Source organism: Papio anubis, chromosome 16 (genome assembly GCF_008728515.1).
Source record: "Papio anubis isolate 15944 chromosome 16, Panubis1.0, whole genome shotgun sequence".
Classification (NCBI taxonomy): domain Eukaryota; kingdom Metazoa; phylum Chordata; class Mammalia; order Primates; family Cercopithecidae; genus Papio; species Papio anubis.
Genome location: NC_044991.1, coordinates 21155071 through 21181698, shown reverse-complemented (window position 1 = coordinate 21181698; position 26628 = coordinate 21155071). Strand labels below are relative to the sequence as shown.

Here is a 26628-nt window from a genome sequence, read left to right as displayed (position 1 = left end):
TTTTTTTTTTTTTTTTTTTTTTTTGACAGAGTTTTGCTCTGTCGCCCAGGCTGAAGTGCAGTGGCGCAGTCTCTGCTCACTGCAACCTCTGACTCCAGGGTTTATTTATTTATTTATTTATTTTTGAGACAGAGTCTCGCTCTGTCGCCCAGGCTGATTGCCCAGTGGCGCAATCTCGGCTCACTGCAAGCTCCGCCTCCCGGGTTCATGCCATTCTCCTGCCTCAGCCTCCTGCGCCCGGCTAATTTTTTGTATTTTTAGTAGAAACGGGGTTTCACCGTGGTCTCGATCTTCTGACCTCATGATCCGCCCGTCTCGGCCTCCCAAAGTGCTGGGATTACAGGCGTGAGCCACCGCGCCCGGCGACTCCAGGGTTTAAACGATTCTCCTGCCTCAGCCTGCCTCAGCCTCCCAAGTAGCTGGGATTACAGGCATGCACCACCATGCCCAGCTAATTTTGGTATTTTTAGTAGAGACAGGGTTTCACCATGTTGCCCAGGCTGGTCTTGAACTCCTGACCTCACTCAAGTGATCTGTCCACCTCGGACTCCCAAAGTGCTGGGATTATAGGCGTGAGCCACTGTGCCCAGCCAGTACTGACTGTTGAGAATAGTTCAACACAGTACCCTCCAGGAGGGTAGATCTGCCATGTGGGACTAAGCCCACCAGCTCTACTGTGCCCTGCCTCAGGCACCTGCTAAAGTTCCTTGCAGATGAAGAAAGGACACTGCGATTTATAGTAAATATTTAATTGGTTCCATCAGCAACTCCAGCACAAGTTTTCCTGGATGGGAGGCAGAATCAAGCTACCCAAGGGTTCATGATGAGGTATGGGGGTCACTGAGGAGACCCCCCCGAGTCACTGACCCCCCCCTCCACACACCAGGTGGCCCTGCAGAATGAGGGTTGGGCTGACAGAATGTCAATCAGGGGAGACAGAATACAGGGTGAGGGAACAGGCCCTAGGTGGTACATTTGCCTGCAGGAAGGAGGGAGGGCAGGAGAGACTTTCTGCATAGAAGGACTGGAACTACACATTTAAGTTTTCAACCCCAATATGTAGGGGGAAACAGCCAAGCCACTCTCCATCTGTCTAGTATTAGGAACCTCTCTTCAAATGGTCTTTTGTCATCTCTGTTCTTCTTCCCAATTCTGTATTCCAGATTCCAAATTCTACAATTGAAACCCAAGTTCTGAATTCTAAGTTCTACCTTCTGAGTTCCTGTTACGTGTCTGTCTCCTGCCCCTAAATCCTTCCTGGCTTCCATCCCTTTCCCCAGCCTATCTGGGTGGGATGTCTGGACCTCCTCCTGACCATGGTGATGAGGTTTTTGTTTTGTTTTGTTTTTGGCAGTTCCAGGCTTTTCTCCAACAGGAGGGACTTGGCTCAGACTGTCCAGCAAGTGGGTGGCCCAGTGGAGACCAGGGAATTCCTTAGGGCCTGGCCTGGGGTCCTGTCTTCCCACCCCACCTCTAGCCACTGGACATGTTACCTTTTTTATTTTATTTTATTTTATTTTTTGAGACGGAGTCTCGCTCTGCTGCCCAGGCTGGAGTGCAGTGGCCGGATCTCAGCTCACTGCAAGCTCCGCCTCCCGGGTTCACGCCATTCTCCTGCCTCAGCCTCCCGAGTAGCTGGGACTACAGGCGCCCGCCACCGCGCCCGGCTAGTTTTTTGTATTTTTTAGTAGAGACGGGGTTTCACCGTGTTAGCCAGGATGGTCTCGATCTCCTGACCTCGTGATCCGCCCGTCTCGGCCTCCCAAAGTGCTGGGATTACAGGCTTGAGCCACCGCGCCCGGCCATGTTACCTTTTGTGCAACTAAGCTAAACGGAGGATTTCCAAGGGTGATAACTGGGGACTTGTGGCCTTGAGATGAGGAATTCTAGAACATATAAGAAGGCCTAAAAGATTGCTATCCTTCATTCAGGGAAATTAGAAACTACTTCTAGCAGGGGGAAGGAGGCAGGCAGGGAAAGTGGAAAGGGCCTGGGCAGAGCTGTAATCCTCAGAACTTGTCAGCCTTCAGTTCCCCCTTGTCTGAGTTGAGCACTGCCCCTCAGAGTCCTCCCAGAGCCAAGACAAAACCAAGATAGCAGGACCGGGAGTGCCACTGTCTATCGGGGTTGCCTGAGGGAGAAGGGGAAGAAGGTGGAGGTGTAGGCAGCATCACTGGAGAGGCGAGATCTTCAAGGGGATCATGATCCTAGACTCCATGTGTCGCACCAGGGGGACTGAGGAGAGAGAAAGGCAGAGGTCACACAGGGGGCTCAAGCAAGCCAACAACCTTCCCTGGCCCCACCCAAACATGCTGGCCTTTGAGTGGGCAGAAGGAGGTCCCAGATGCTGCGACAGGAATGTCCTATTGCCCTCCTGAAAGGGCCCATGAAGAGCATCAGATCCCTCAAATTATGGGATAAGATAGGACTTTAGTGGTGATGAGAGTAACATTTTCTTAAATTTTAATAGTTATCTGTTGGCCAGGCATGGTGGCTCATGCCTATAATCCCAGCACTTACGGAGGCCGAGACAGGCGGATCACCTGAGGTCAAGAGTTCGAGACCAGCCTGACCAACATGGAGAAACCCTCTCTCTACTAAAAATACAAAATTGGCCAGGCGTAGTGGCACATGCCTGTAATCCCAGCTACTGGGGATGCTGAGGCAGAAGAATCGCTTGAACCTGAGAGTCAGAGGTTGCTGTGAGCCAAGATCAGGCCATTGCAGTCCAGCCTGGGCAATGAGCGTGAAACCCCATCTCAAAAAAAAAGAAAAAAGAAAAACACTGATTTAGCCCAACTGCCTTGTTTTACAGATGGGGAGGGTGCAGCCTAGAGAAGGTCAGCTCAAGTCATCCAGGAGGTTAGACTCTCCTCCAGCTCAGAGCTTTTCAAACTTTAATGTGCATACAAATCACTTGGCAGTTCTTGTTAATGTGCAGATTCTGATTCGGTAGGTTGCAGGAAGGCTGAGATTTGTCATTCTTCTTTGTTTGTTTGTTTGAGACGGAATTTCACCCTTGTTGCCAGGCTGGAGTGTAATGGCACTATCTGGGCTCACTGCAACCTCCGCCTTCCAGGTTCAAACGATTCTCCTGCCTCAGCCTCCCAAGTAGCTGGGATTGCAGGCATGTGCCACCATGCCCAGCTAATTTTGTATTTTTAGTAGAGACGGGGTTTTTCCATGTTGGTCAGGCTGGTGTAGAACTCCTGACCTTAGGTGATCTGCCTGCGTTGGCCTCCCAAAGTGCTGGGATGCAGGCGTGAGCCACTGCACCCGGCCGAGATTTGTCATTCTTAACAAGCTCCCAGGGGATGCCAATATTGTCAGTTGGGACCACACTTGATTTTGTTTTGTTTTTTAATTTTTGGTTTTTTTTTTTTGAGACAGAGTCTCACTCTGTCTTCCAGGCTAGAGTGCAGTGGCAGGTTCTCGGCTCAATGCGACCTCCACCTCCTGGGTTCAAGCGATTCTTGTGCCTCAGCCTCCGGAGTAGCCGGGATTACAGGCTTGAGTTACCACGCCTGGCTAATTTTTGTATTTTTAGTAGAGACGGGGTTTCACCATGTTGCCCAGACTAGTCTCCAACTCCTGGCCTCAACTGATCCACGCACCTCGACCTTACATGGTGCTGGGATTACAGGTGTAAGCCAGTGTGCCTGTCCTGTTTTTTATTTTTTTATTTTTTATTTTTGACATAGGGTCTCACTGTTGCCCAGGCTGGAGTGCAATGCCACAATCATGGCTCACTGTAGCCTCAAACTCCTGGGCTCAAGTGATCCTCCCACCTCAGCCTTCCAAGTAGCTGGGACTACAGGTGGGAACCATCATGTCCTGCTAATTTTTAAAAAATGTTTTGTAGAGATGGGGTCTCCCTGTGTTGCCCAGGCTGGTCTTAAACTACTGGCCTCAAGTGATCCTCTTGCCTCGGCCTCCCAATGTGCTGGGATTTCAGTTGTGAGGCACCATACCCAGCTGGGACCACGCTGAATAGCAAGGCTCCTGCTACCTCCTTCAGCAGACATATTCTCCCTCATACCACTTGGTAAGTGATCACCGTAAGCTCCTCAGTGGCAAGAACAGCTCTTGTTCATTTATGGGCCCCTCAACCACCTACCTACCACAGTTCCCAGCACACAGTGAGGGCTCAATTAACACCCACTGACTCTAGGTGGTTTCAGGGTTCCTAGCAAAGTGGCAAATACCTTGAGCAAAAAACTTGTTTGAACCTGGGCACAGTAGCTCATGCCTATAATTCCAGCACTTTGGAAGGCTGAGGTGGGAGGACTGCTTAGCCTAGGAGTTTGAGACCAGCCTGGGCGACATAGTAAGATTGTGTCTCTACAAAAACAAAAACCTTGTTCAAAAACATTTCCTGCATGCTTCCTTTGTGACAAACACTGGGGAAAGCACTTTTCATAAATGAGTTTGTGGGCCGGGTGTGGTGGCTCATGCCTGTAATCACAGCACTTTGGGAGGCTGAGGCAGGCAGATCACCTGAGGTCAGGAGTTCAAGACCAGCTTGGCCAACATGGTAAAACCCTGTCACTACTAAAAATACAAAATTAGCTGGACATGGTGGCACATGCCTGTAATCCCAGCTACTTGGGAGGCAGAAGCAGGAGAATGGCTTGAACCTGGGAGGCGGAGGTTACAGTGAGCCAAGATCACACCACTGCACTCCAGCATGGGTGACAGAGTGAGACTCTGTCTCAAAAATAAATAAAATAAAATAAAAAATAACAGTTTGTAGAATCTTCCCTCACAGCCCTCTGATGGAAGCGCTATCACCATCACCATCTTATAGACGAGGGAACAGCCTCAGCGAGGTGAAGAACCATGCCCAAGGTCACAATGGGCGTTTGCTAATCCACATCTCCTAGGCAGAGGTGTGGCCCTGGCTGTGTTATCATCCCCTAGAGCACTCACCTAGGCCTGCTGGTATCCTCTGGAGTGTGCCACTGGGATAGAAACCCACTAACTCACTGTCTTAAAAGTGAGTTCCCCATCACTGGAGGTAATCAAGAAAGGCTAGATCTCCTTGCAGAGGGGATTCCATCCTCAGACAGGGTTCTCAGCAGAAGACCTCCAAAGTCTTCACTCACCTGTATAGTAGACATTTTCATCCCAGCCTCTCTTCCTCCAGGCAGCGTTTCGAGTCTCCTCCCGAGACTGCAGGTCTTTATAGGCTGTGAGAAAGGCACAGACTCATTTCTCAGGCACAGAGGATCGGATCCCTTACCCAGCACAGGGCCCTCTTCCCACTGCCCCCCAAACCCTGCCCTGCTGTCTCCTCCTCCCTAGATGCCTCCCTCGGACTGTTAGCAAACACTATCTGCTTTAATAATCCATCCAATCAGTACATATGTTAATATTGCCTACATTTATATTTCTAGTCGCAAACACTCCCAAGCACTCCAGACTCCTATATCCATCTACTGCCTACTTGACATCTTTACTTTCGTGTGTCAGCATTTTTAATGTAACACTTCTGGCTGGGTGTGGTGGCTCACGCCTGTAATCCCAGCACTTTGGGAGGCCAAGGCTGGTGGACTGCTTGAGGCCAGGAGTTCAAGGCCAGTCTGGCCAACATGGCGAAACTCTGTACTAAAAATACAAAAATTAGTCGGGCATGGTACTGCACGCCTGTAATCCCAGCTACTCAGGAGCATGAGGCACGAGAATCATTTGAACTTGGGAGGCGGAGGTTGCAGTGAGCTGAGATTGCACCATTGCACTCCAGCCTAGGTGACAGAGGGAGACTCCGTCTCAAAAAAAAAAAAAAAAAAAAAAAAAGTAAGAATTCCAAGGGCCAAGATTACGTTCCTGATCCCACTGACTTGTTCCTTCCCTAGACCTCCCAGACTCAGTAAACAACACACAGCAGGTCAAGCACAAACCTGGGAGCTCTTCTGGAATGCCCTTCTCCTTCTCTTGCCCCACACAGGCAATTCATCCACAAGTCCTGCTGATTCCACCTCTAGACTAACGAATCTGTGGACTTCTCAGCATCCCACTGCCCCATCCCCTCCTGCCTGAACTAGAGTAATGGCCTCGTAAAGCTCTGCTTTCTCTCTTGCTCCCCTACCAAGCACCCTTAACAAAGCAGCCAGCAGCCAGAGAAATAATACTAGAACAAAAATCAGGTCATGTCACTGCTGTTTGAAACAGTCTCTCATTGCATTTACAATAAATCCCAACTCATTCCCCCTCTCCTGATCCATCTCCCCACATTCTTCCTTACTCACTCCACACTGGCCTCCTTGCCATACCTCAAAACCCCGAAGGCCTTTCCCCACCACAGGGCCTTTGCACGTGCTGTTCTGTTTACTTGGAATGGTTTTGCCTAGCAATTCACAGCAGGCTCCTTCTCATCCTGCAGCTCTCAGCTTACATTTTACCCCTCAGCTTACATTTTACTCCCTCAGAGAGGCATTCTTTGTCTATGTAGACCAATGTAGATCCCCTGTGTTTTTCACCATCATCTCTCCTTGCCTTTTTTTTTTTTTTTTTTTTTGAGACAGAGTCTCGCTTTGTTGCCAGGCTGGAGTGCAATGGCATGATCTCGGCTCACTGCAACCTCCACCTCCTGGGTTCAAGTGATTCTCCTACCTCAGCCTCCCAAGTATGTGGGACTACAGGCGTGCGCCACCATGCCCAGCTAATTTTTGTATTTTTAGTATAGATGGGTTTTCACCATATTGGCCAGGATGGTCTCAATCTCTTGACCTTGTGATCCGCCCGCCTCGGCCTCCCAAAGTGTTGTGATTACATGCATGAGCCACTGCACCTGGTCTCCTTGCCTGTTTTCTATAAATATTATTTGTAATAATCTGAAATTGATCTTTTTGTGACTTTACATCTAAGATAGTGTCTCCTGCTACAACATTAAGTTCTCTGAGGACACTAATGCAACCCCATTGGCTACAGAGAATGATGACAGAGAAAGAGAACTAACAAAAGGCTCCTGGAAGGTCTTCAACCTACCCCAGAGATGGTGCACCACGTAGAGCTCTCCTATCTGTGAGAAGAAGCCGCCCACTGCCTCCTGGTTCTCCTGCCGGTACTTGATGGCCCGAGCCCTGGAGAAGGCAGAATAATATGGGGCAGAAGCCAGGGCTGGTGCAGAGGGTACTGAGGCTGATTTCTTGGCCACATCCCACAGGAGGGAAAGTGCTGATGGCGGGGTGTTCTACCAACGGAGGGCTCACAGTCTTCTAGGAGATCCTCACCTCCTGGTTGGATCCTTCTCCCAGATCCATGAGGGGCAGAGGGTACTGAGTTCCCTGTGATATGGCCCTGGAAAAGGTGGCCCACCAGGGGCCTTGGTGGGGCAGGTGAGCAGGGCACCCCCCCAACCCCAGTCCTAGTGCTGCCACTTACCAGTTGTTTCCCCACTCGATCATGGTTCCTGGCTGAAAGAGAACCAAAGGGATGATGGGAATGAGCCCCCACCTCAGATTCATAGCATTGCAGCCAGGCAAGGAAGGGAAACTACCCTGTCTCCCCGCCTCCTAAGCTCCAGCAGCCATTTGGCCTCATTTGCAGGCCCTGACTCACTCAGGCCCTGGTATGCATGTTTGCACACATGTGTACACAACTCTGCTCTGAGCCCATAGGGAGGGAGAAGCCAGAAGCCCCAGTCTAGGTGTTGGGACAGCTGAAAGCAGCATTGCAGTAGGGAAGTTGGGGGGCAGGAGGGGGTCGGTCGGAGGGAGGCACCTTGAGCTTGTATGTCCTCAGCTCATAGATGTTGGGACCCAATCTGGGCTGTGGCTCATTCCAGAAGCTGAACTCGAGGAGCAACTGGTTTCTCCTGGACAGCAGCATCTGGCTCCGCTCCCTTCGGAACTCCAGGTACTCCTGTGGGCATGGTGGTAAAGGCACGGCTACCAGGAAGCGTCCTCCATCCTGACAGTGTGCCTCATGGGGTGGCAGAGGAGACCCCAGCACAGGGCTGGGCTGCATCCAACATCCAGAGAGGTGTGCTGAGTGGCCACTAACATACCTTATTGTTTTTGAGCTTGTTCATGCAGTCCATGAGGGCTGGGTAGCCGCCTGAGAATCGCCACAGGTGCACTGTTGGGGGTGAGAGGTATAGGTCAGTGGGCTGCTGGGACCCCCAGCAGATGACCTCCCCAAGGTTGGCTAAGTGTATATGTGGTGGGGACAGGGGAGGCAGGTAGTCTGGTTCCCTGTAGCAGCAAGACTCTCTGAGTTCCCTCTGCCTTGGTGGAAGACCATGCTGGGGAGAGGATGATCCCAGACACAAGTCTAGGAGACCTGGATTTGAGCTCCAGCTCTGCCCAGTAGCCTTGGATGGCTCTAGGCCTCAATGTTCTCATCTTGAAAATGGGAATAATATTCCCACCCCACCTTCCTTAAATAGCAACAAGATCAGATGTGTCCTGTACCCCGGAAGCAGTGGCATGCATAAGGAAGACCACCAGACCTTGGAGGAGCAACTGGACAAAAGGACAGGGGAGAACTGATGGGCTGATATGGAGCATTCCAAGACAGTGAATTGAAAAAAGGAACCAAGGAACAGAAGAGCTTGTGTGGTATGCTACCTCATGTGTTGAGGGGGCAAGGACATCCAGAGATGCTAATTTATGCATCACCTCTTAATGGCGATTTAAGAGATTAACAGTAGACCGGGGCAGTGGCTCACACCTGTAATCCCAGCATTTTGGGAGGCCTGGGCAGCTGGATCACCTGAGGTCAGGAGTTTGAGACCAGCCTGACCAACATGGAGAAACCCCGTCTCTACTAAAAATATAAAATTAGCCGGGTGTGGTGGTGCATGCCTGTAATCCCAGCTACTTGGGAGGCTGAGGCAGGAGAATCGCTTGAACCTAGGAGGCAGAGGTGGCGGTAAGCCAAGACCACGCCGTTGCACTCCAGCCTGGGCAACAAGAGCGAAACTCCATCTCAAAAAAAAAGAGATTGGGCCAGGCGCGGTGGCTCAAGCCTGTAATCCCAGCACTTTGGGAGGCCGAGACGGGCCGATCACGAGGTCAGGAGATCGAGACTATCCTGGCTAACATGGTGAAACCCCGTCTCTACTAAGAAATACAAAAAACTAGCCGGGCGAGGTGGCGGGTGCCTGTAGTCCCAGCTACTTGGGAGGCTGAGGCAGGAGAATGGCATAAACCCAGGAGGCGGAGCTTGCAGTGAGCAGAGATCTGGCTACTGCACTCCAGCCTGGGCGACAGAGCGAGACTCCATCTCAAAAAAAAAAAAAGACATTGACAGTAGATGCCCCTGTGACACAGCATGGAGGCCTGTGAGGCCTTAGGCAGGAGGGATGTTTACTTTGCATGGAAAACTCTTTGTACTATTAGAATTTATAAAAATCCTAGGCCGGCGCGGTGGCTCACGCCTGAAATCCCAGCACTTTGGGAAGCTGAGGAGGGCGGATCACGAGGTCAGGAGATCAAGACCATCCTGGCTAACATGGTGAAACCCCATCTCTACTAAAAATACAAAAAAATTAGCTGGGCATAGTGGCATGTGCTGGTAGTCCCAGCGATTCAGGAGGCTGAGGTAGGACAATCGCTTGAATCCGGGAGGCAGAGGTTGCAGTGAGCCGAGATCGCGCCAGAGCCGAGATCGCGCCATTGCACTCCAGCCTGGATGACAGAGCGAGACTCTGTCTCAAAAAAAAAAAAAAAAAAGAATTTATAAAAATCCTATTATTGGCTAGGCACAGTGACTCACGCCCATAAGCACTTTGGGAGGCCGAGGCAGGCAGATCACTTGAGGTTAGGAGTTCAAGACCACCCTGGCCAACATAGTGAAACCCTGTCTCTACTGAAAATACAAAAATTAGGAACTGGGTGCAGTAGCTCATGCCTGTAATCCCAACACTTTGGGAGGCCGAGGCGGGTGGATCATTAGGTCAGGAGATGGAGACCATCCTGGCTAACATGGTGAAACCCTGTCTCTACTAAAAATACAAAAAATTAACCGGGTGCGGTGGCGGGCGCCTGTAGTCCCAGCTGCTGGGGAGGCTGAGGCAGAAGAATGGCATGAACACGCGAGGCGGAGCTTGCAGTGAGCCAAGATCGGGCCACTGCACCAGCCTGGGTGACAGAGCAAGACTCCATCTCAAAAAATAAATAAATAAATTAATTAATTAATTAATTAATTTTTAAAAATCATATTATCTGCACTGAATTGAACAATGTCCCCTAAAAATTTATGTCCACCCAAAACCTCAGAACGTGACCTTATTTGGAAATAGGTGTCTGTAGGTATAATCAACCTAAGATGAGATTATACTGGGTGGACCCTGAGTCCAGTGACTGGTGTCCTTATAAGAAGTGGGAGATCTGGACACAGGAGAACACTGTGTGAAGACGGAGACACACGGAGAGAACAGTATATGACGAGGGAGGCAGAGATTAGAATGACAAGTCTACAAGCCAAGAAACACTAAGAGTTTCCAGCAATCCCCAGAAACTGGAAGAGGCAAGGAAGGGTTCTCCCCTAAGGCCTTAGGAAGAAGGATAGCCCTGCCCTGTCAACACCTTGATTTGTGACTTCCGGCCTCCATAACTGTGACAGGATAAACCTCTGTTATTTTAAGCCACCCAGTTTGTGGTATGTTGGCTGCCCGGGAAACTAATTAACTCCCAATAACAAAGAAACCTAATTAATTGTGGAGGAGAAGAAAGGAAACAGTTTTGCCATCCTGTGAGCATGGCTGGGCGAATCAGCAGAAGAAGGTCCCCAGAGGATCACACGGGCAGACTAAAGCTAAGGGCGGCTGGCTGCCATCGGTCTGGAAGCTCAGACTTTGTTAACTTCCCATCCCCATCCCCAGCCTGACCTTCACCTGCTTTTTGATTCCATCTGTGCCTTGATTTTCCCATCTGCAAAATGGCCTGACCCTATGGTTTAAAGGCCTCTTTCTCAAAGGAAATGGCAAAAGTACTGTATGGATGGAAATCTACCAAAACCAGGAATGCTGACCTGTGGAAAATGGATTAACGGAGAAAAGTTACAAGGACAATATCACTGGCAAGAAGAAGGAATTTTCTTTCTTTTTCTCTTTTGCCCAGGCTGGAGTGCAGTGACGCGATCTCAGCTCACTGCAACCTCCACCTCCTGGGTTCAAGAGATTGTCCTGTCTACGCCTCCCAAGTAGCTGAGATTACAGGCGCGTGCCACCACACCCAGCTAATTTTTGTATTTTTGTTTTGTTTTGTTTTTGTTTTTGTTTTTTTTTGAGACAGAGTCTCACTCTGTTGCCCAGGCTGGAGTGCAGTGGCACGATCTCGGCTCACTGCAAGCTCCACCTCCCAGGTTCAAGCCAATCTCCTGCCTCAGCCTCCCGAGTAGCTGGGACTACAGGTGCCCGCCACCACACCCGGCTAATTTTTTGTATTTTTAGTAGAGACGGGGTTTCACTGTGTCAGGCAGGATGGTCTCAATCTCCTGACCTTGTGATCCGCCTGCCTCAGCCTCCCAAAGTGCTGGGATTACAGGCGTGAGCCACCACACCTGGCCAATTTTTGTATTTTTAGTAGAGACAGGGTTTCACCATGTTAGCCAGGCTGGTCTTGAACGCCTGATCTCAGGTGATTCACCCGCCTCAGCCTCCCAAAGTGCTGGGATACAGGTATGAGCCACCGCACCCAGCCAAGAAGAAGGAATTGTCTAACAATTACGGTGCTCCCTGTAGGAGATGGATCAATGGTTCTTACAAGTTTATTAAAATGTAGATTCCTGAACCCTACTCCCAGGGTACAGCTCAACATGATTCGGCTGACTCTATGTGAGGGACTGAACTTCAAGGTACAAAAAATGTTGGGTATGCTTTAAAAAGTCAGGATCAGCCAGATGCAGTGGCTCAGATCTGTAATCCCAACACTCTGGGAGGTTGAGGAGGGAGAGGAGCACTTGAGCTCAGGAGTTTGAGACCAGCCTGGGCAACATAGCAAGACCTCACCTCTACAAAACAAACAAACAAAAAACAAAACAACTAGCCCAGGCATGGTGGTGCATGTCTGCAGTCCCAGTTACTCGAGAAGTTGAGGTGAGAGGATCGCCTGAGCCCAGGAGTTCGAGGTTACAGTGAGCTATGATCATGCCACTGCACTCCAAACTGGGTGACAGAGCGAGAGCCTGTCCCAAACAGAAAAACAGAAAAAATAAAAATAGGCCAGGGGCAGTGGCTTACACCTGTAATCCCAACACTTTGGGAGGCTGAGGCGGGTCGATCGCCTGTGGCCAGGAGCTCAAGACCAGCCTGGCCAAAATGGTGAAACCCTATCTCTACTAAAAATACAAAAATTAGCCAGGCATAGTGGTTCATGCCTGTAGTCCCAGCTACTCGGGAGGCTGAGGCACAAGAACTTGCTTGAATCCAGGAGGTGGAGGTTGCAGTGAGCTGAGATCACGCCACTGCACTCCAGCCTGGGCAACAGAGTGGGACTTGGTCTCAAAAAAGAAAAAAAAGAAAAAGTCAGGATCCCATCCCTCAAAGTTCATTTCACAACTAGCAAATGCTTAAGAGAATTCAAGGAATACTGCTGGAGCTGATCAAGTCAAGCTTAAAATGGGAAAGCTGTAGTGGCTGAAACTGAAGGCAATTTGCTTTTGTCTTATTCCCTTAGCCACATATCAGTGTCTAGCCGGGCACGATAGCATACGCCTATAGTCCCAGCTACTCAGGAGGATTGTTTGAGCCCAGAAGTTCAAGTCCGGCTTGGGCAATATAGCGAGACCCTGTTTCTAAATAGAAATAATAAAAATAAAACAGAAATAATATTTTAATATCTGTTACTAAAACCAAATAATTGATTAAGGAGATACACCTATCTATCTGTAGGTCACAGATTATTTTCAAAGACACATGATTATCGGGGCCATCAAAGGATGAAACAGGTTGGCTTACAAGTGAGCTCTTCATGGTTGGGAGAATTCAAGGGAAGTTTAGAGGACCATCTATTATAGCTGTGCTATGCAGACAGTCTAAACCAGTACTGTCCAAAAGTACTTTCTGCATGAGCCCCGTGTGTGTGAGTAAGCATTTGAAATGTAGCTAGTATGACTAAGAAACTGAATTTTTTCTTTTTAAAAATATTTTCTTTTTTTAAAAAAAAATATATATATATAGTAGAAAAAATATATATATATATATATAGTAGAAGCAAAGTCTCATTATGTTGCCCAGGCTGGTTTCAAACTCCTGGCCTCAAGTGTTCCTCCCACCTCAGCCTCCTAAACTGCTGGGATTATAAGCATAAGCCACCATACTCAGTACTGAATTTTTTCTCTTTTAGAGACAGGGTCTCAGTGTGTTGCCCAGGCTGGAGTGCAGTGGCTGTTCACAGGTGTGATGGTATTGAATCACAGCCTCGAACTCCTGGGCTCAAGCAATCCTCCCACCTCAGCCTCCCAAGTAGCTAGGACTACAGGTGAGCACCTTGGCACACATTGAATTTTAACTTTTATGTAATTTTAACTAATATAAATTTCAACAGCTACATGTGAGGCCAGGGCGTAGTGGCTCACACCTGTAATCCCAGTAGTCCAGGAGGCCAAGGTTGATGGATTGCTTGAGTCCAGGAGTTCAACACCAGCCTGGGCAACATAGCGAAACCCTGTCTCTACTAAAAATACAAAAAATTAGCTGGCTGTGGTGGTGCACACCTGTAGTTCCAGCTACTTGGGAGGCTGAGGTGAGAGAATCATCTGAGCCTGGGTGGTCAAGGCTACAGTGAGCTGTGATTACACCACGGCACTCCAGCCTGGGCAACCAGAGTGAGACGCTGTCTCAAAAAAAATAAATAAATAGGCCAGGCGCGGTGGCTGACACCTGTAATCCCAGCACTTTGGGAGGCTGAGGTGGGAGGATCACAAAGTCAGGAGTTCGAGACCAGCCTGACCAACATGGTAAAACCTCGTCTCTACTAAAAATACAAAAAAATTAGCCGGTCATGGTGGTAGGCGCCTGTAGTCCCAGCTACTCGGGAGGCTGAGGCAGGAGAATGGCGTGAACCTGGGAGGTGGAGCTTGCAGTGAGCCAAGATCACGCCACTGCACTCCAACCTGGGCGACAGAGCAAGACTCCGTCTCAAAAAAAAAAAAAAAATTAGCTGGGTGTGGTGACATGTGCCTGTAATCTCAGCTATTCAGGAGGCTGAGGCAGGAGAATCACTTGAACCCTTGAGGTTCAAGAACAACTTGAGGTTGCAGTGAGCCAAGATTGCACCACTGTACTCCAGCTTGGGCGACAGTACAGAGCGAGAGTCCATCTCAAAATAAATAAATAAATAAATAAATAGCTAAATGTGGTTAGTGGCTATCATTTTGGACAGTGTGGGTCTAAATTTGAGGTCCCTTTGAGTGGCTGAGATGTTGTGAGTCAGCCAAATTCATGTGTGGGTTCTTATAGGTGGTACCAACTTTGGTGTGTCTATTAGGGTGGGATGGGGCATGCTAGGGGTGCCCCTGGGACTGTAAGACACCAGCTTAGACAAGAAGAACCCCTATTTATTCCACAAATATGTACTGCATATTGGGGATTCACCTATCTATGGAGACAGACAACTAAACAGGCAGCTATAGGGGTACGTGATCAGGGCATGAGGAGGTAATTACTGAGGCCTGGAGAGCTAGGGAAGGTGCCTGACCCAGCCCAGGTGGAGGAAATCTCAGCAGACTTCCAGGAGGAGGTGACATCTATGCCAAAATAGAAAAGTGAATAGTCCAGGCACTGTGGCTCATGCCTGTACTCCCAGAACTTTGGGAGGCCAAGATGGAAAGATTGCTTGAGCCTGGGAGTTTGAGACCAACCTGGGTAACATAGGGAGACCCCGTCTCTACAAAAAATTTAAAATAAATTAGTTGGACATTGTGGCATGCACCTGTGGTCCCAGCTACTCGGGAGGCTGAGGTAGGAGGATTGCTTGAGCTCAGGAGGTTAAGGCTATGTAAGCTGTGATCACACCACTGCACTCCCCACTGGGCAACGAGACCTGATTTCAAAAATAAATACATAAATAATGAAAGTTTTAAAATGAATAAAAATGAAAGGCCAGGCATGATGGCTCATGTCTGCAATCCCAGCACTTTGGGAGGCCAAGGAGGCAGGATCATTTGAGTTCGGGAGTTAGAGACCAGCCTGGGCAACATGGAGAAACCCCGTCTCTACCAAAAAACACAAAAAGTAGCCGAGCATGGTGGAGCCCACCTATAGTCCCAGCTACTCAGGAAGCTGAGGTGGGAGTATTGCTTGAACCTGGGAAATTGAAGCTCGAATGAGCCAAGATTATACCACTGCACTCCAGCCTGTGTGACAGAGCAAGACCCTGTCTCAAAAACAAAAGGCTGGGAGTGGTGGCTTATGCCTGTAATCCCAGCACTTTGGGAGGCCGAGGCGGGTGGATCACCGGAGGTCAGAAGTTCGAGACCAGCCTGACCAACATGGTGAAACCCCATCTCTACTAAAAATACAAAATTAGCTGGGAGTGGTGGCACATGCCTGAAATTCCAGCTACTCGGGAAGCTGAGGCAGGAGAATCTCTTCAACCCAGGAGATGGAGGTTGCAGTCAGCCAAGACTGTGCCACTACCTGCCAGCCTGGGTGACAGAGTGAGACCCTGTCTCAAAAAAAAAGAAAAAAAAAAAAGGCCGGGTACGGTGGCTCACGCCTGTAATCCCAGCACTTTGAGAGGCTGAGGCAGGTGGATCACCTGAGGTCAGGAGTTCAAGACAAGCCTGACCAAGATGGTGAAGCCCTGTCTCTACTAAAAATACAAAATTAGTTGGGCATGGTGGCACACTCCTGTAATCCCAGCTACTCAGGAGGCTGAGACAGGAGAATTGCTTAAACTGGGGAGGCAGAGGTTGCAGTGAGCCGAGATCGCACCACTGCACTCCAGCCTGAGCAACAAGAGTGAAACTCAGTCTCAAAAAAAAAACAAAAGAACAAAAGACGGTGATCCAGGTAAAGCAGGCAAAGAAGTAGTAATGCTTAAGGCAGAAGAAAGAGCATGAGCAGTAGTCTGGAACTAAAGAGTGAAACCGTCAATCTGAGGAACTGAGTCCTGGGTGGGACAGCACAGCGAGGCAAGGAGGATTTGGCGCCATGAGGCTGGGGGTGGGGCCGGGAAGGACTCACAGGCTTCACAGGTCACCTTGAGGGCACAGGGGAGCCAGGACAGGTATTTGAGCAGAGGAGTGAGGTGATGAGGTTTTAGTAAGAGCCCCACCAGGTGCTGTTGTGGAGAGGGAGTGGAGAACAGCCCAGTGTGAAAGGTGCTGGAGGCCAGGGCTGGGAGGTAGCAATGGCACTAGGGAGGTGAGCGCCTTACCTGCCTGGTCCTGTTCCCCATACCACGTGTTCCAGTTGCCCACGAGTGAGCATGGGTAGTCCTCATCCAGGTGCAGCTTGGGCAGCACAGCCTCCCTGTGGGAGGGGTGCAGAGAGGGGCAAGGTTCACATAGCCATCAGGGCCTCTGAGATAAGGGTTCAAACTCAGTTCAAACTGCAGACCCTGGGGTTGGGCCTCAGACTCTCCATCTCAAAAATGCAGAAGCTAGGCAAAGGGCCCTCAGGACTTCCAACTCTGAAATTTACATCCTGGCTGGGCATGGAGGCTCACACCTGTATTCCCAACACTGGGAGGCTGAGGCAAGAGGATTGCTTGAGCCCAGTAGTTTGAGACCAGCCTAGGCAGCAAAGTGAGATCCCATGTCTCTTTTTTGTGTGTGAGACGGAGTTTCGCTCTTGTTGCCCAGGCTGGAGTGCAATGGCGCAATATTGGCTCACTGGAACCTCCGCCTCCCGGAGACCATCTCTTTTAAGAAAAATAAAAGAAAGAAAAAGGGGCCAAGCGCGGTGGCACATGCCTATAATCCCAGCACTCGGAGGCCAAGGCGGGTGGATCACCTGAGGTCAGGAGTTCACAACCAGCCTAACATGGTGAAACCCTGTCTCTACTAAATACAAAAAAATTTTCCAGGCTTAGTGGCGCATGCCTGTAATCCGAGCTACTTGGGAGGCTGAGACAGGAGAATCGCTTGTACTTGGGAGGCACAGGTTGCAATAAGCCGAGATCGTACCATTGCACTCCAGCCCGGGCAACAAGAGCGAAACTCCATCTCAAAAAAAAAAAAAAGAAAAGAAAAGAAAAGAAAGAAAAAGGCAGAAATAAAAGAAATCTACATCTCCTGGATTTCTACAAAAAAAACAAGGTGGAAGATGTTCTGCGGATTTGCTGAGAGTGTGGTCCCCACCCAAGCAGTGGCTGGGATGTATGGATGCAGGATGCTCACGTGAGGCTGTTGTAGGCATCCAGGTATTCGGGCTTTACATTGTGAACTGCAACAGAGGACAGAGAACAAGAAGTGAGGTAGGGTGTGTACACAGCGAAGAACTTGGGGTGAGGGGAGCAAATCAAGGCCAGGGGTCCCAGGACAGCTGCTCCCATCTCCATCCTGGAGCCTCACAGGCCCCCAGAGCCCCTGAAAGGGCAGAGCTTGGTCAGCTCAGCAGCCACTCACACTGGATCTTGTAGAGGTTGCTGGTTTCCTTCTTGGACAGCAGGGTGGAGTGGGCATCCTTCCGGGGATCCACCTTGTGAACAAAGAGGGAGCGGAACCAGCTGCCTTCATTGTCCTTGGAATAGAAACTGCAGGACAGAGGAGTTGAGGGGGACGTGTGGAGGTGGGGGGAGCCCCAGCAATTCCATCTGCTCGGATGTCCTGCTCCCCTAGACCAGTGACCCACATTTCTGGGAACAGGGCCATGGAGTCCTGTGGTAGCTCCAGAGTGTGAAATGCTATTGGAGCCAGCTCCTTTCTACAGAGATTCCAGCTGCCCAGTTGGCTTCTTGAAGCTTTGCAGAGCCTCAGGAGGCCAGGAGAGGCAGCCCCACCTCCCACTTCTCTCTCTAGCCTCCCTGCCTCCACTTCATCCCCCTTCCAAGAGGTCCTCTACTTGGGTCACACAACTGCCACCTCTTGCCAAGAGGATCAACCCCAAATCCACCTTGCATCATGCCCAAAGCCCACTGTACTCCAGCTTGGGCAACAGAGCAAGACTCTGTCTCAAAAAATAAAAATAAAATAAAATAAAATAAAATAATACAATAATTAGCTGGGTGTGGTGACACATGCCTGTAGTCTCAGCCACTTGAGAGACTTAGGAGGATCGCATGAAGCCCAGGAAATCAAAGCTACAATGAGCCATGATCAGGCCACTGCACTCCAGCCTGGGTGACAGAGACCATGTCTCAAAAAAAAAAAAAAAAAATTTTTTTTTTTTTTAAATAATCTTAAAGTAGTGATATGTTTGTTTTGTTGTGTTTATTTTTGAGATGGATAAGTGGTAAGATCTCCACTCACTGCAACCTCCGCCTCCTGGGTTCAAGTGATTCTCCTGCCTGAGCCTCCCAAGTAGCTGGGACTACAGGCGTGCGCCACCGTGCCCAGTTAATTTTTGTGTTTTTAGTAGAGACAGGGTTTCATCATGTTGGCCAGAATGGTCTCGATCTCTTGACCTCGTGATCCGCCTGCCTCAGCCTCCCAAAGTGCTGGGATTACAAGCATGAGCCACCGCAGCTGGCCAAAGTGGTGATATGTTTGCATAAGTATAAAAATGAGAGCCTGGGCGCAGTGGCTCAAGCCTGTAATCCCAGCACTTTGGGAGGCCAGGCGGGCAGGTCATGAGGCCAGGAGACTGAGACCATCCTGGCTAACATGGTGAAACCCTGTCTCTACTAAAAATACAAAAATTAGCCGGGCATGGTAGTGGGCACCCGTAGTCCCAGCTACTTGGGAGGCTGAGGCAGGAGAATGGCGTGAATCTGGGAGGCGGAGTTTGCAGTGAGCTGAGATCGCGCCACCGCACTCCAGCCTGGGCGACAGAGCAAGACTCCGTCCGTCTCTAAAAAAAAAAAGAAAAGAAAGAAAAATGAGAAATGGGCCAGGCATAGTCGCTCATGCCTGTAATTCCAGCACTTTGGGAGGCTGAGGCAGGCCGATTGCTTGAGCTCAGGAGTCCGAAGCCCTGTCTCTGCAATAAATAAAATATTGCTGGGTGCGGTGGCTCATGCCTGTAATCCCAACACTTTGGGGGGCCAAGGCGGGCAGATCACCTGAGATCAGGAGTTCGAGACCAGCCTGACCAACATGGAGAAACCCCACCTCTACTAAAAATACAAAATTAGCCAGGCGTGGTGGCGCATGCCTGTAATCCCAGCTACTCAGGAGGCTGAGGTGGAAAGAACACTTGAACCCAGGAAGCAGAGGTTGTGATGAGCTGAGATCGGGCCATCGCAGTCCAGCCTGGGAATACAAGAGTGAAACCCTTTCTCAAAAAAAAAAAATTAGCCAGGTATGGTCAAGTACACCTGTAGTCCCAGCTACTCAGGAGGCTGAGGAGGGAAGATTGCTTGAACCCAGGAGGCAGAGGTTTTAGCAAGCTGAGGTCGGGCCACTGCACTCCAGACTGGGCAACAGAGCCAGACCCTGACTCAAAAAAAAAAGAGGCTGGGCATGGTGGCTTATGCCTGTAATCCTAGCACTTTGGGAGGCCGAGGCAGGCGGATTGCCTGAGCTCAGGAGTTCAAGACTAGCCTGCGCAACATGGCAAAACCCCATTTCTACTAAAAAAAAAAGTACAAAATATTAGCCAGGAGTGGTGATGTGTGCCTGTAGTCCCAGCTACTTGAGAGGTTGAGGCAGAATTGCTTGAATCCAGGAGGCAGAGGCTGCAGTGAGCCAAGATCGCACCACTGCATGCCAGCCTGGGTGACAGAGTGAGACTCCATGTTCAGAATAAAAAAAAAGAAAGAAAAAAAAAAAAAGAGAGAAATGACTTATCCCAAACTGTTAATACTGCTTACCTGGGAAAGAGGAATAGGAGGCTAAATTTTTCTTTATTCATTATAATTTTTTGTAAAGATTTTAAAAAGTGTGTTAAGCATTTCTGATTTCATGGACTGTCTCGGTCATTGTACATGCATTTGCTTCATTAGCAAAAAGACAATTATCATTAGATGGGTAGTGTGGTCTGTGAAGTTTTTAGACCAGAATAAGGGAGGCTCTAAGCCAGGGATCTGCGATACACTTTTCAACTGCACGATCTCACTGACTCTATGCAATGATCTTATAGTATTGGTACTACTGGTATTCCCATTCTCGAGACGATAAAATAGAAAGAAGCCCAGGGAGTTTAAGGGACTTGCCCAAGGCCACACAGGAAATCAGAGGGCAGAGTTAAGAACCAACCCAGTGGCCAGGCGTGGTTGCTCACACCTGTAATCCCAGCACTTGGTGCCCAGGCGGGTGACCACGAGGTCAGGAGATCGGTGACCATCCTGGCTAACACAGTGAAACCCCTTCTCTACCAAAATATAAAAATTAGCCGGGCGCGGTGGCGGGCGCCTGTAGTCCCAGCTACTTGGGAGGCTGAGGCAGGAGAATGGCATGAACCCAGGAGGCGGAGCTTGCAGTGAGCGGAGATCGCACCACTGCACTCCAGTGGGAGACACAGCGAGACTCCGTCTCAAAAAAAAAAAAAACAAAAAAAAAACAAAAAAAAAACCAACCCAGTGCTCTTTCCTTGAAAGCCAACCCCCACCTCAGGTTGGGCACTGAGGGACTTGACCTTTGGTTTTAATGTAGAGGGGCTGCTTCCCCTGGAGGGAGACAGGCAGTGAGAACAGCTTCTACTATTTATCAACCAAGACCTTTGCTCTAGAAAGGACTAGACTGAGTAATTTATTAACATCAGCACTGACCAAGATAAATATCAGTCAAGTAGCCAGCCCTGAAGAGAGAGATTATGGGCTGGAATGCTGGAAACTAATCCTTCCTGCCTGTGGGCCTCAGTTTCCGCATCTATCAAACGAGCAGGGTGGTGGAGCCCATCCCTAAAGCTCTTTTCTACAGGGAAAATCCAAGAAAGGACTTGTCAAAGATCTCAGAGGAGAGTTTGAACTCCAAGCCAGCATCCCCAAGGGCACATTTGCAAGAGTACAAATTTCACTTTCTCAGTGAAATTACAATGTTCTCCTACCCTTAACCTCCACAAGCCCTCTCATCCTGCTCTCCCATCTTGTTCTAGAGCACTTTCTAAAACGCTATACTAGGATGAGTCCAGTGGCTCATACCTGTAATCCCAGCACTTTGGGAGGCTGACGCAAGAGGGAAGGATTGCTTGAACCCAGGAGTTGTTTTTTTTTTGTTGTTGTTGTTGTTGTTTTTCGTTTTTTGAAATGGAGTCTCAGTCTGCCTCCCAGGCTGCAGTGCAGTGGCGTGATCTCGGCTCACTGCAACCTCCGCCTCCTAGGTTCAAGCAATTCTGCAGCCTCAGCCTGCCGAGCAGCTAGGACTACAGGCGTGTGCCACCATACCCGGTTAATTTTTTATTTTTAGTAGAGACGAGTTTTCACCATGTTGGCCAGGCTGGTCTTGAACTCCTGACTTCAGGTGATCCTCCTGCCTTAGCCTCCCAAAGTGCTGGGATTACAGGCGTGAGCCACTGCGCTTGGCCTTTTTTTGTTTTTTTGTTTTTTTTTTTGAGATGGAGTTTCACTCCGTTGCCCAGGCTGGAGTGCAGTGGCACAATCTCAGCTCACTGCAACCTCCACCTCCTGGGTTCAAGCGATTCTCCTGCCTCAGCCTCCCGGGTAGCTGAGACTACAGGTGCATGCTACCACACCTGGCTAACTTTTGTATGTTTTAGTAGAGATGGGGTTTTACCATGTTGGTCAGACTGGTCTCAAACTCCTGACCTCAAGTGATCCGCCTGCCTTGGCCTCCCAAAGTGATGGGATTACAGGCGTGATCCACCATGCCCAGCCGAACCCAGGAGTTTGAGACCAGCCTGGGAAACACAGCAAGACCTCATCTCTACTACAAATTAAAAATTAAAAAAATATATACTTTTTGGCTTATTATGTGCTTTGTTTATTGTCAGTCTCTAAACTGGAAGCAGCCCTAGCGGGACAGAATCCTTGTCTGTTCTGTTGCATCCCTGCTGTATCCCCTATGCTTGGAGCAGTGCTGGGCACATGGTGAGAATGCAGTCCAAGTTTGAGAAATGAACGAAGGAGGAGCTAAGACATTCTTGCATGAAAATGATGAAAGCTGGAAAGTATGAAAGAAATGGTAGACCTTGACCCAGAGTGACTTCACTCAGGGATCGGGGGTCCTTTCCATCCTTAACACCAACAGCAGAACTAGTGCTTACGAGCACAAGCTCTGGACAAACCCAGGTTCTGATGCTAGGTCAGCTTTATCTTTCTTTTTTCTTCTTTTTTCGAGACAGGGTCTCACTCTGTCACCCAGACTGGAGTGCAGTGACACAGTCATGGCTCACTGCATCCTCTATCTCCCAGACTCAAATGATCCTCCCAAGTAGCTGAGACCACAGGTGTGCACCACCATGCCTGGCTAATTTTTGTTGTTGTTTGAGATGGAGTCTTACTCTGTTGCCCAGGCTGGGGTACAATGGCATGATCTCAGCTCACTGCAACCTCCACCTCCCAGGTTCAAGCAATTCTCCTGCATCAGCCTCCAGAGTAGTTGGGACTATAGGCATGTGTCACCATGTCCAGCTAATTTTTTTTTTTCTTGAGACGAAGTCTCGCTCTTGTTCCCGAGGCTGGAGTGCAATGGTGCGATCGCAGCTCACTGCAACCTCCGCCTCCGGGGTTCAAGTGATTCTCCTGTCTCAGCCTCCCGAGTAGCTGGGATTACAGGCATCTGCTACCATGCCTGGCTAATTTTTGTGTTTTTAGTAGAGACAGGGTTTCACCACGTTGGCCAGGCTGGTCTCAAACTCCTGAACTCAGGTGATCCACCCGCCTCAGCCTCCCAAAGTGCTGGCATTACAGGTGTGAGCCACCGCACCCAGCCTTTTTTTTTTTTTTTTTTTTTTTTCCCTGATACGGAGTCTCCCTCTGTTGCCCAGGCTGGAGTGCAGTGGCGCGATCTTGGCTCATTGCAACCTCCGGCTCCCCAGTTCAAGCGATTCTCCTGCCTCAGCCTCCTGAGTAGCTGGGAATACAGGCAGACGCCACCATGGCTATTTTTTTTTTTTTTTTTCTGAGACAGAGTCTTGCTCTGTCACCCAGGCTGGAGTGCAGTGGCGCGATCTCAGCTCACTGCAACCTCCAACTCCCTGGTTTAAGCGATTCTCCTGCCTCAGCCTCCGGAGTAGCTGGGATTACAGATGCATACCACCACGCCCAGCTAATTTTTGTATTTTTAATAGAGATGGGGTTTTACCATGTTGGCCAGGCTGGTCTTGAACACCTGACATCGTGATCTGTCTGCCTGGGCCTCCCAAAGTGCTGGGATTACAGGTGGGAGCCACCAGCTCTGGCCTTGCTAATTTTTGTGTTTTTAGTAGAGATGAGGTTTCACCATGTTGGCCAGGTTGGTCTTGAACTCCTGGCCTCAGGTGATCCGTCCACCTCAGCCTCCCAAAGTGACAGACGTAAGCCACTGTGCCTGGCCAAATTTTTGTATTTTTTATAGAGACAGGATCTTGCCATGTTGCCCAGGCTGGTCTCAAACGCCTGGGTTCAAGTGATTCTCCCACCTGGCCTACCAAAGTGTTGGGATTATAGGCGTGAGCCACGGTGCCTGGCCCAGGTCCATTTGATTTAAAAGCCCACACTCCATCCCCACCCCAGCAGCCTCATTGCCCCCAAACTTCACAGGCCAGAAGGGCTGCTGCTGGCCCTACTAGTGACTCCAGAGAGATATGGGGCAGCCTGAGGGCAGCAGGACAGAGTGTTCTCAGGTATCCAATGTGGAATTAAGGCATAAGTAACTGCAAGATGGTCCTTGAGGGACTTGATAAATATTAATCCAAGTGTCTTCACAGCAATCCTGCCAAAAACACCAAGCAGAGATCACCATCCCCACTTTCCAGAAAAGGAAACTGAGGCTGACAGAGGTTCAGCAACTCATCCAGGGTTACTAAGTGAGGGGCAGCAGGCTGACTCTAAGACCCATGCTCCTTTTATGGCCTCTGGGTGTTTGCCACACAAATGGTTTTACCACCAATCCATTCTGTCCCTTCCCCAACCTTGATGTTTTCATCTGGAAAACAAAGGGCTCATAAAGGATGATCTTCCCAGAGCCTTTTGAGCCTCAATATTATGTGGGTCTCATGCAGAAATTGCTTGTAACATAGGCTAGGGGCAAGGAGCAACACTTGCTGCATGTTTGTCAAGTGCCAGACACTTCACAACCACGGTATCTTTTTTGTTTTAGACAGTCTTGCTCTGTCACCCAGGCTGGAGTGCAGTAGTGCGATCTCGGCTCACCGCAACCTCCATCTCCTGGGTTCAATTGATTCTCCTGCCTCAGCCTTCCTAGTAGCGGGGATTACAGGTGTGAGCCATCATGCCCAGCTAATTGTTTGTATTTTTAGTAGAGACAGGGTTTCACCAACATGGTGAATTTTTTTTTTTTTTTTTTTTTGAGACGGAGTCTCTCTCTTGTCGCCCAGGCTGGAGGCTGGAGTGCAGTGGCACGATCCCAGCTCATTGCAAGCTCCGCCTCCTGGGTTCACGCCATTCTCCTGCCTCAGCCTCCTGAGTAGCTGGGACTACAGGCGCCCGCCACTGCGCCCGGCTAATTTTTTGTATTTTTAGTAGAGAAGGGGTTTCACCGTGTTAGCCAGGATGGTCTCAATCTTCTGACCTCGTGATCCGCCCCCCTCGGCCTCCCAAAGTGCTGGGATTACAGATATGAGCCACCGTGCCCGGCCATTTTTGTACTTTTTATAGAAACAGGATCTCACAGTGTTGCCAGGGTGGTCTTGAACTGCTGACCTCAAGTGATCCGCCCGCCTCGGCCTCCCAAAGTGCTGCGATTACACATGTGAGCCACCATACCCAACCAACCACGGCATCTTTAGTCCTCAACAACCCTATGAGATACTTCCTGTCTGATTACTCCCATTTTACAGATGAGGAACCCGAGGCTTAAAGAGTCCTGAGGTCACCCCACCTAGAAATTCCGAGTTAAATTTGTTAGTGCCAGGCAAACTCTAGGCTCTTCCCACGGTGTCAGCTTTCTCCCTAATTATTGGGCAGTCTGGGTGGGGGGCTTATGCCACTCCTCTTTCCCAGCTGTTGAAAAGCCCCACTGCTCTGTGCTGTAACATCTCATGGCAGGCTCTAACAGAACTTTGCAGCTTCATTCCTGGGCTGCAGGGCAGGAGGGATGCTTGCTTCCTTTTCACAGGTTGGGGGAAGGGGAACAGGTGGCCTCACTTCTTTGGTAAATATTCCTTGACCATACACAGTCCTGAGCCCTCTGAGGGTGGGAGGCTGGGGAAACAGAGAAAAATGAGATCAGGGTCTAGCGAGAGACAGACAAGCACCAAGTCATAACTGTGCAGGGTGATATATGCAGATGGGGGAAGTACAGGGCTGTGGGGACCAAGGAGCGAGGGGCTGCTCAGGGACGGTCAGGAAGGCCAATCCCTAGCTCAGCCCAGAGCAGGGCCCAAACAAAAGCCCAGGCTGAGAGCACATGGCCCAGCCAGACTCCCACTCCCAGGAGGCCACCAGTTGGGTGCAAAGTGCATGGCGCATTGGCAGACCTGGGTCCCAGATCTGGTTATGCCATGGCACAGCAGGGAGGGTGACCTTGGACAACTCCCGTCCGTTTCCCCACCTGTACAGTCCGAGGTGGGGGAACAAAGGGTCTGTGCAGCCATGGCCCCTGGGGATCCCCCACTGCTCCCCTGCCATCATCTCTTTCCCACCGAACTTCCCGACGGAGGAGCTGACTCTACCAGAAGCCTCCAGTGGGTGTTAAATCATAAGCTACGCCTGGGAACGGGCCACTCCTCCTGTCTTCTGCCCTCTCCCAGTCTCCAGGGCCCAGTACCTGCCCTTCTCACCATCTTTCATCAGGTCCCCATCACAGCCCGGTCCCAACCAGGACAAAGACCCTACCCATCGCTTTCTCGCCTCCCCCATTCTTTGCCCAGACCCTTCCCTAGGCCTTGATCCTGCCCCGCCTCTAACCCCCAGATTCCAAGAGAGGAGTCTCTGCCCCTCCCCCGCGGCCCAGTCCCTGGCCCCCGCCCGTGCACCCCACCCCGCGCGCTTCTGTCCCTGCCTGGCCCGGCTCTCACCGCGCCGCAGCTGCAGCCGCAACGTCCCCAGCGCGGGGCCCCGGGCCCCCCAGCAGCCGCCGCGCCGCCACAGAGATGCTGCATAGCCGCGGAGCCATGTTGGAGCCGCGAAGGTTGCAGGAAGGCCCCGCCCCCAAGCCTGGGTGAAGGAGGCGGGGCGCGAATAAACTCCACCCCTCCGACTCACCCGCCCCCTCCACTCACCCGGCCAGGTGGGCGTTGCCCGTGGGCGTCTCCAACTCCGCAGGTGCTTGACGGAAGTCAGGGTTCTAATCCTCTGCGCGCTCTGCGACCTTGGCAAGCCCTTTGTCCACTCTGGGCCTCAGGATCCACCTAAGTAAAATGGGAGCGTGGAACAATAATACCAAGGGTTCTTAACACGGCTGTCCGGGATGTGCAGCAGAGGGTCAGTGTAACCTCCCCATGGGTTCATTTTGCCCGTTTCATTTTTCCCCTGACAGAGCGATTTATCAAGACAGGGGAATTGCAATAAGAGT

General features: G+C 50.2%; 1 protein-coding gene across 2 annotated transcripts; it reads right to left on the bottom strand.

Annotated features, from left to right (window-relative positions):
• Nucleotides 1–733: 733 nt before the first annotated feature.
• On the bottom strand, nucleotides 734–26296 carry NIPSNAP1 (nipsnap homolog 1). 2 transcript variants are annotated; one of them, XM_031656382.1, is made up of 12 exons: nucleotides 26132–26259; nucleotides 25260–25316; nucleotides 17521–17648; nucleotides 17293–17338; nucleotides 16329–16423; nucleotides 8009–8079; nucleotides 7723–7863; nucleotides 7384–7415; nucleotides 6988–7082; nucleotides 5106–5189; nucleotides 1812–2235; nucleotides 734–1493 (listed from the first exon to the last, which is right to left on the bottom strand). In XM_031656382.1, exons 1-11 carry the CDS (start codon nucleotides 26227–26229, stop codon nucleotides 2171–2173), a joined length of 912 nt encoding a protein of 303 aa, XP_031512242.1. In that variant the 5' UTR covers nucleotides 26230–26259; the 3' UTR covers nucleotides 734–1493; nucleotides 1812–2170. The 2 variants fall into 2 exon arrangements, with proteins under 2 accessions (XP_031512242.1, XP_031512243.1); XM_031656383.1 differs by lacking the exon at nucleotides 25260–25316 and having other exon boundaries at nucleotides 26132–26296.
• Nucleotides 26297–26628: the final 332 nt, after the last annotated feature.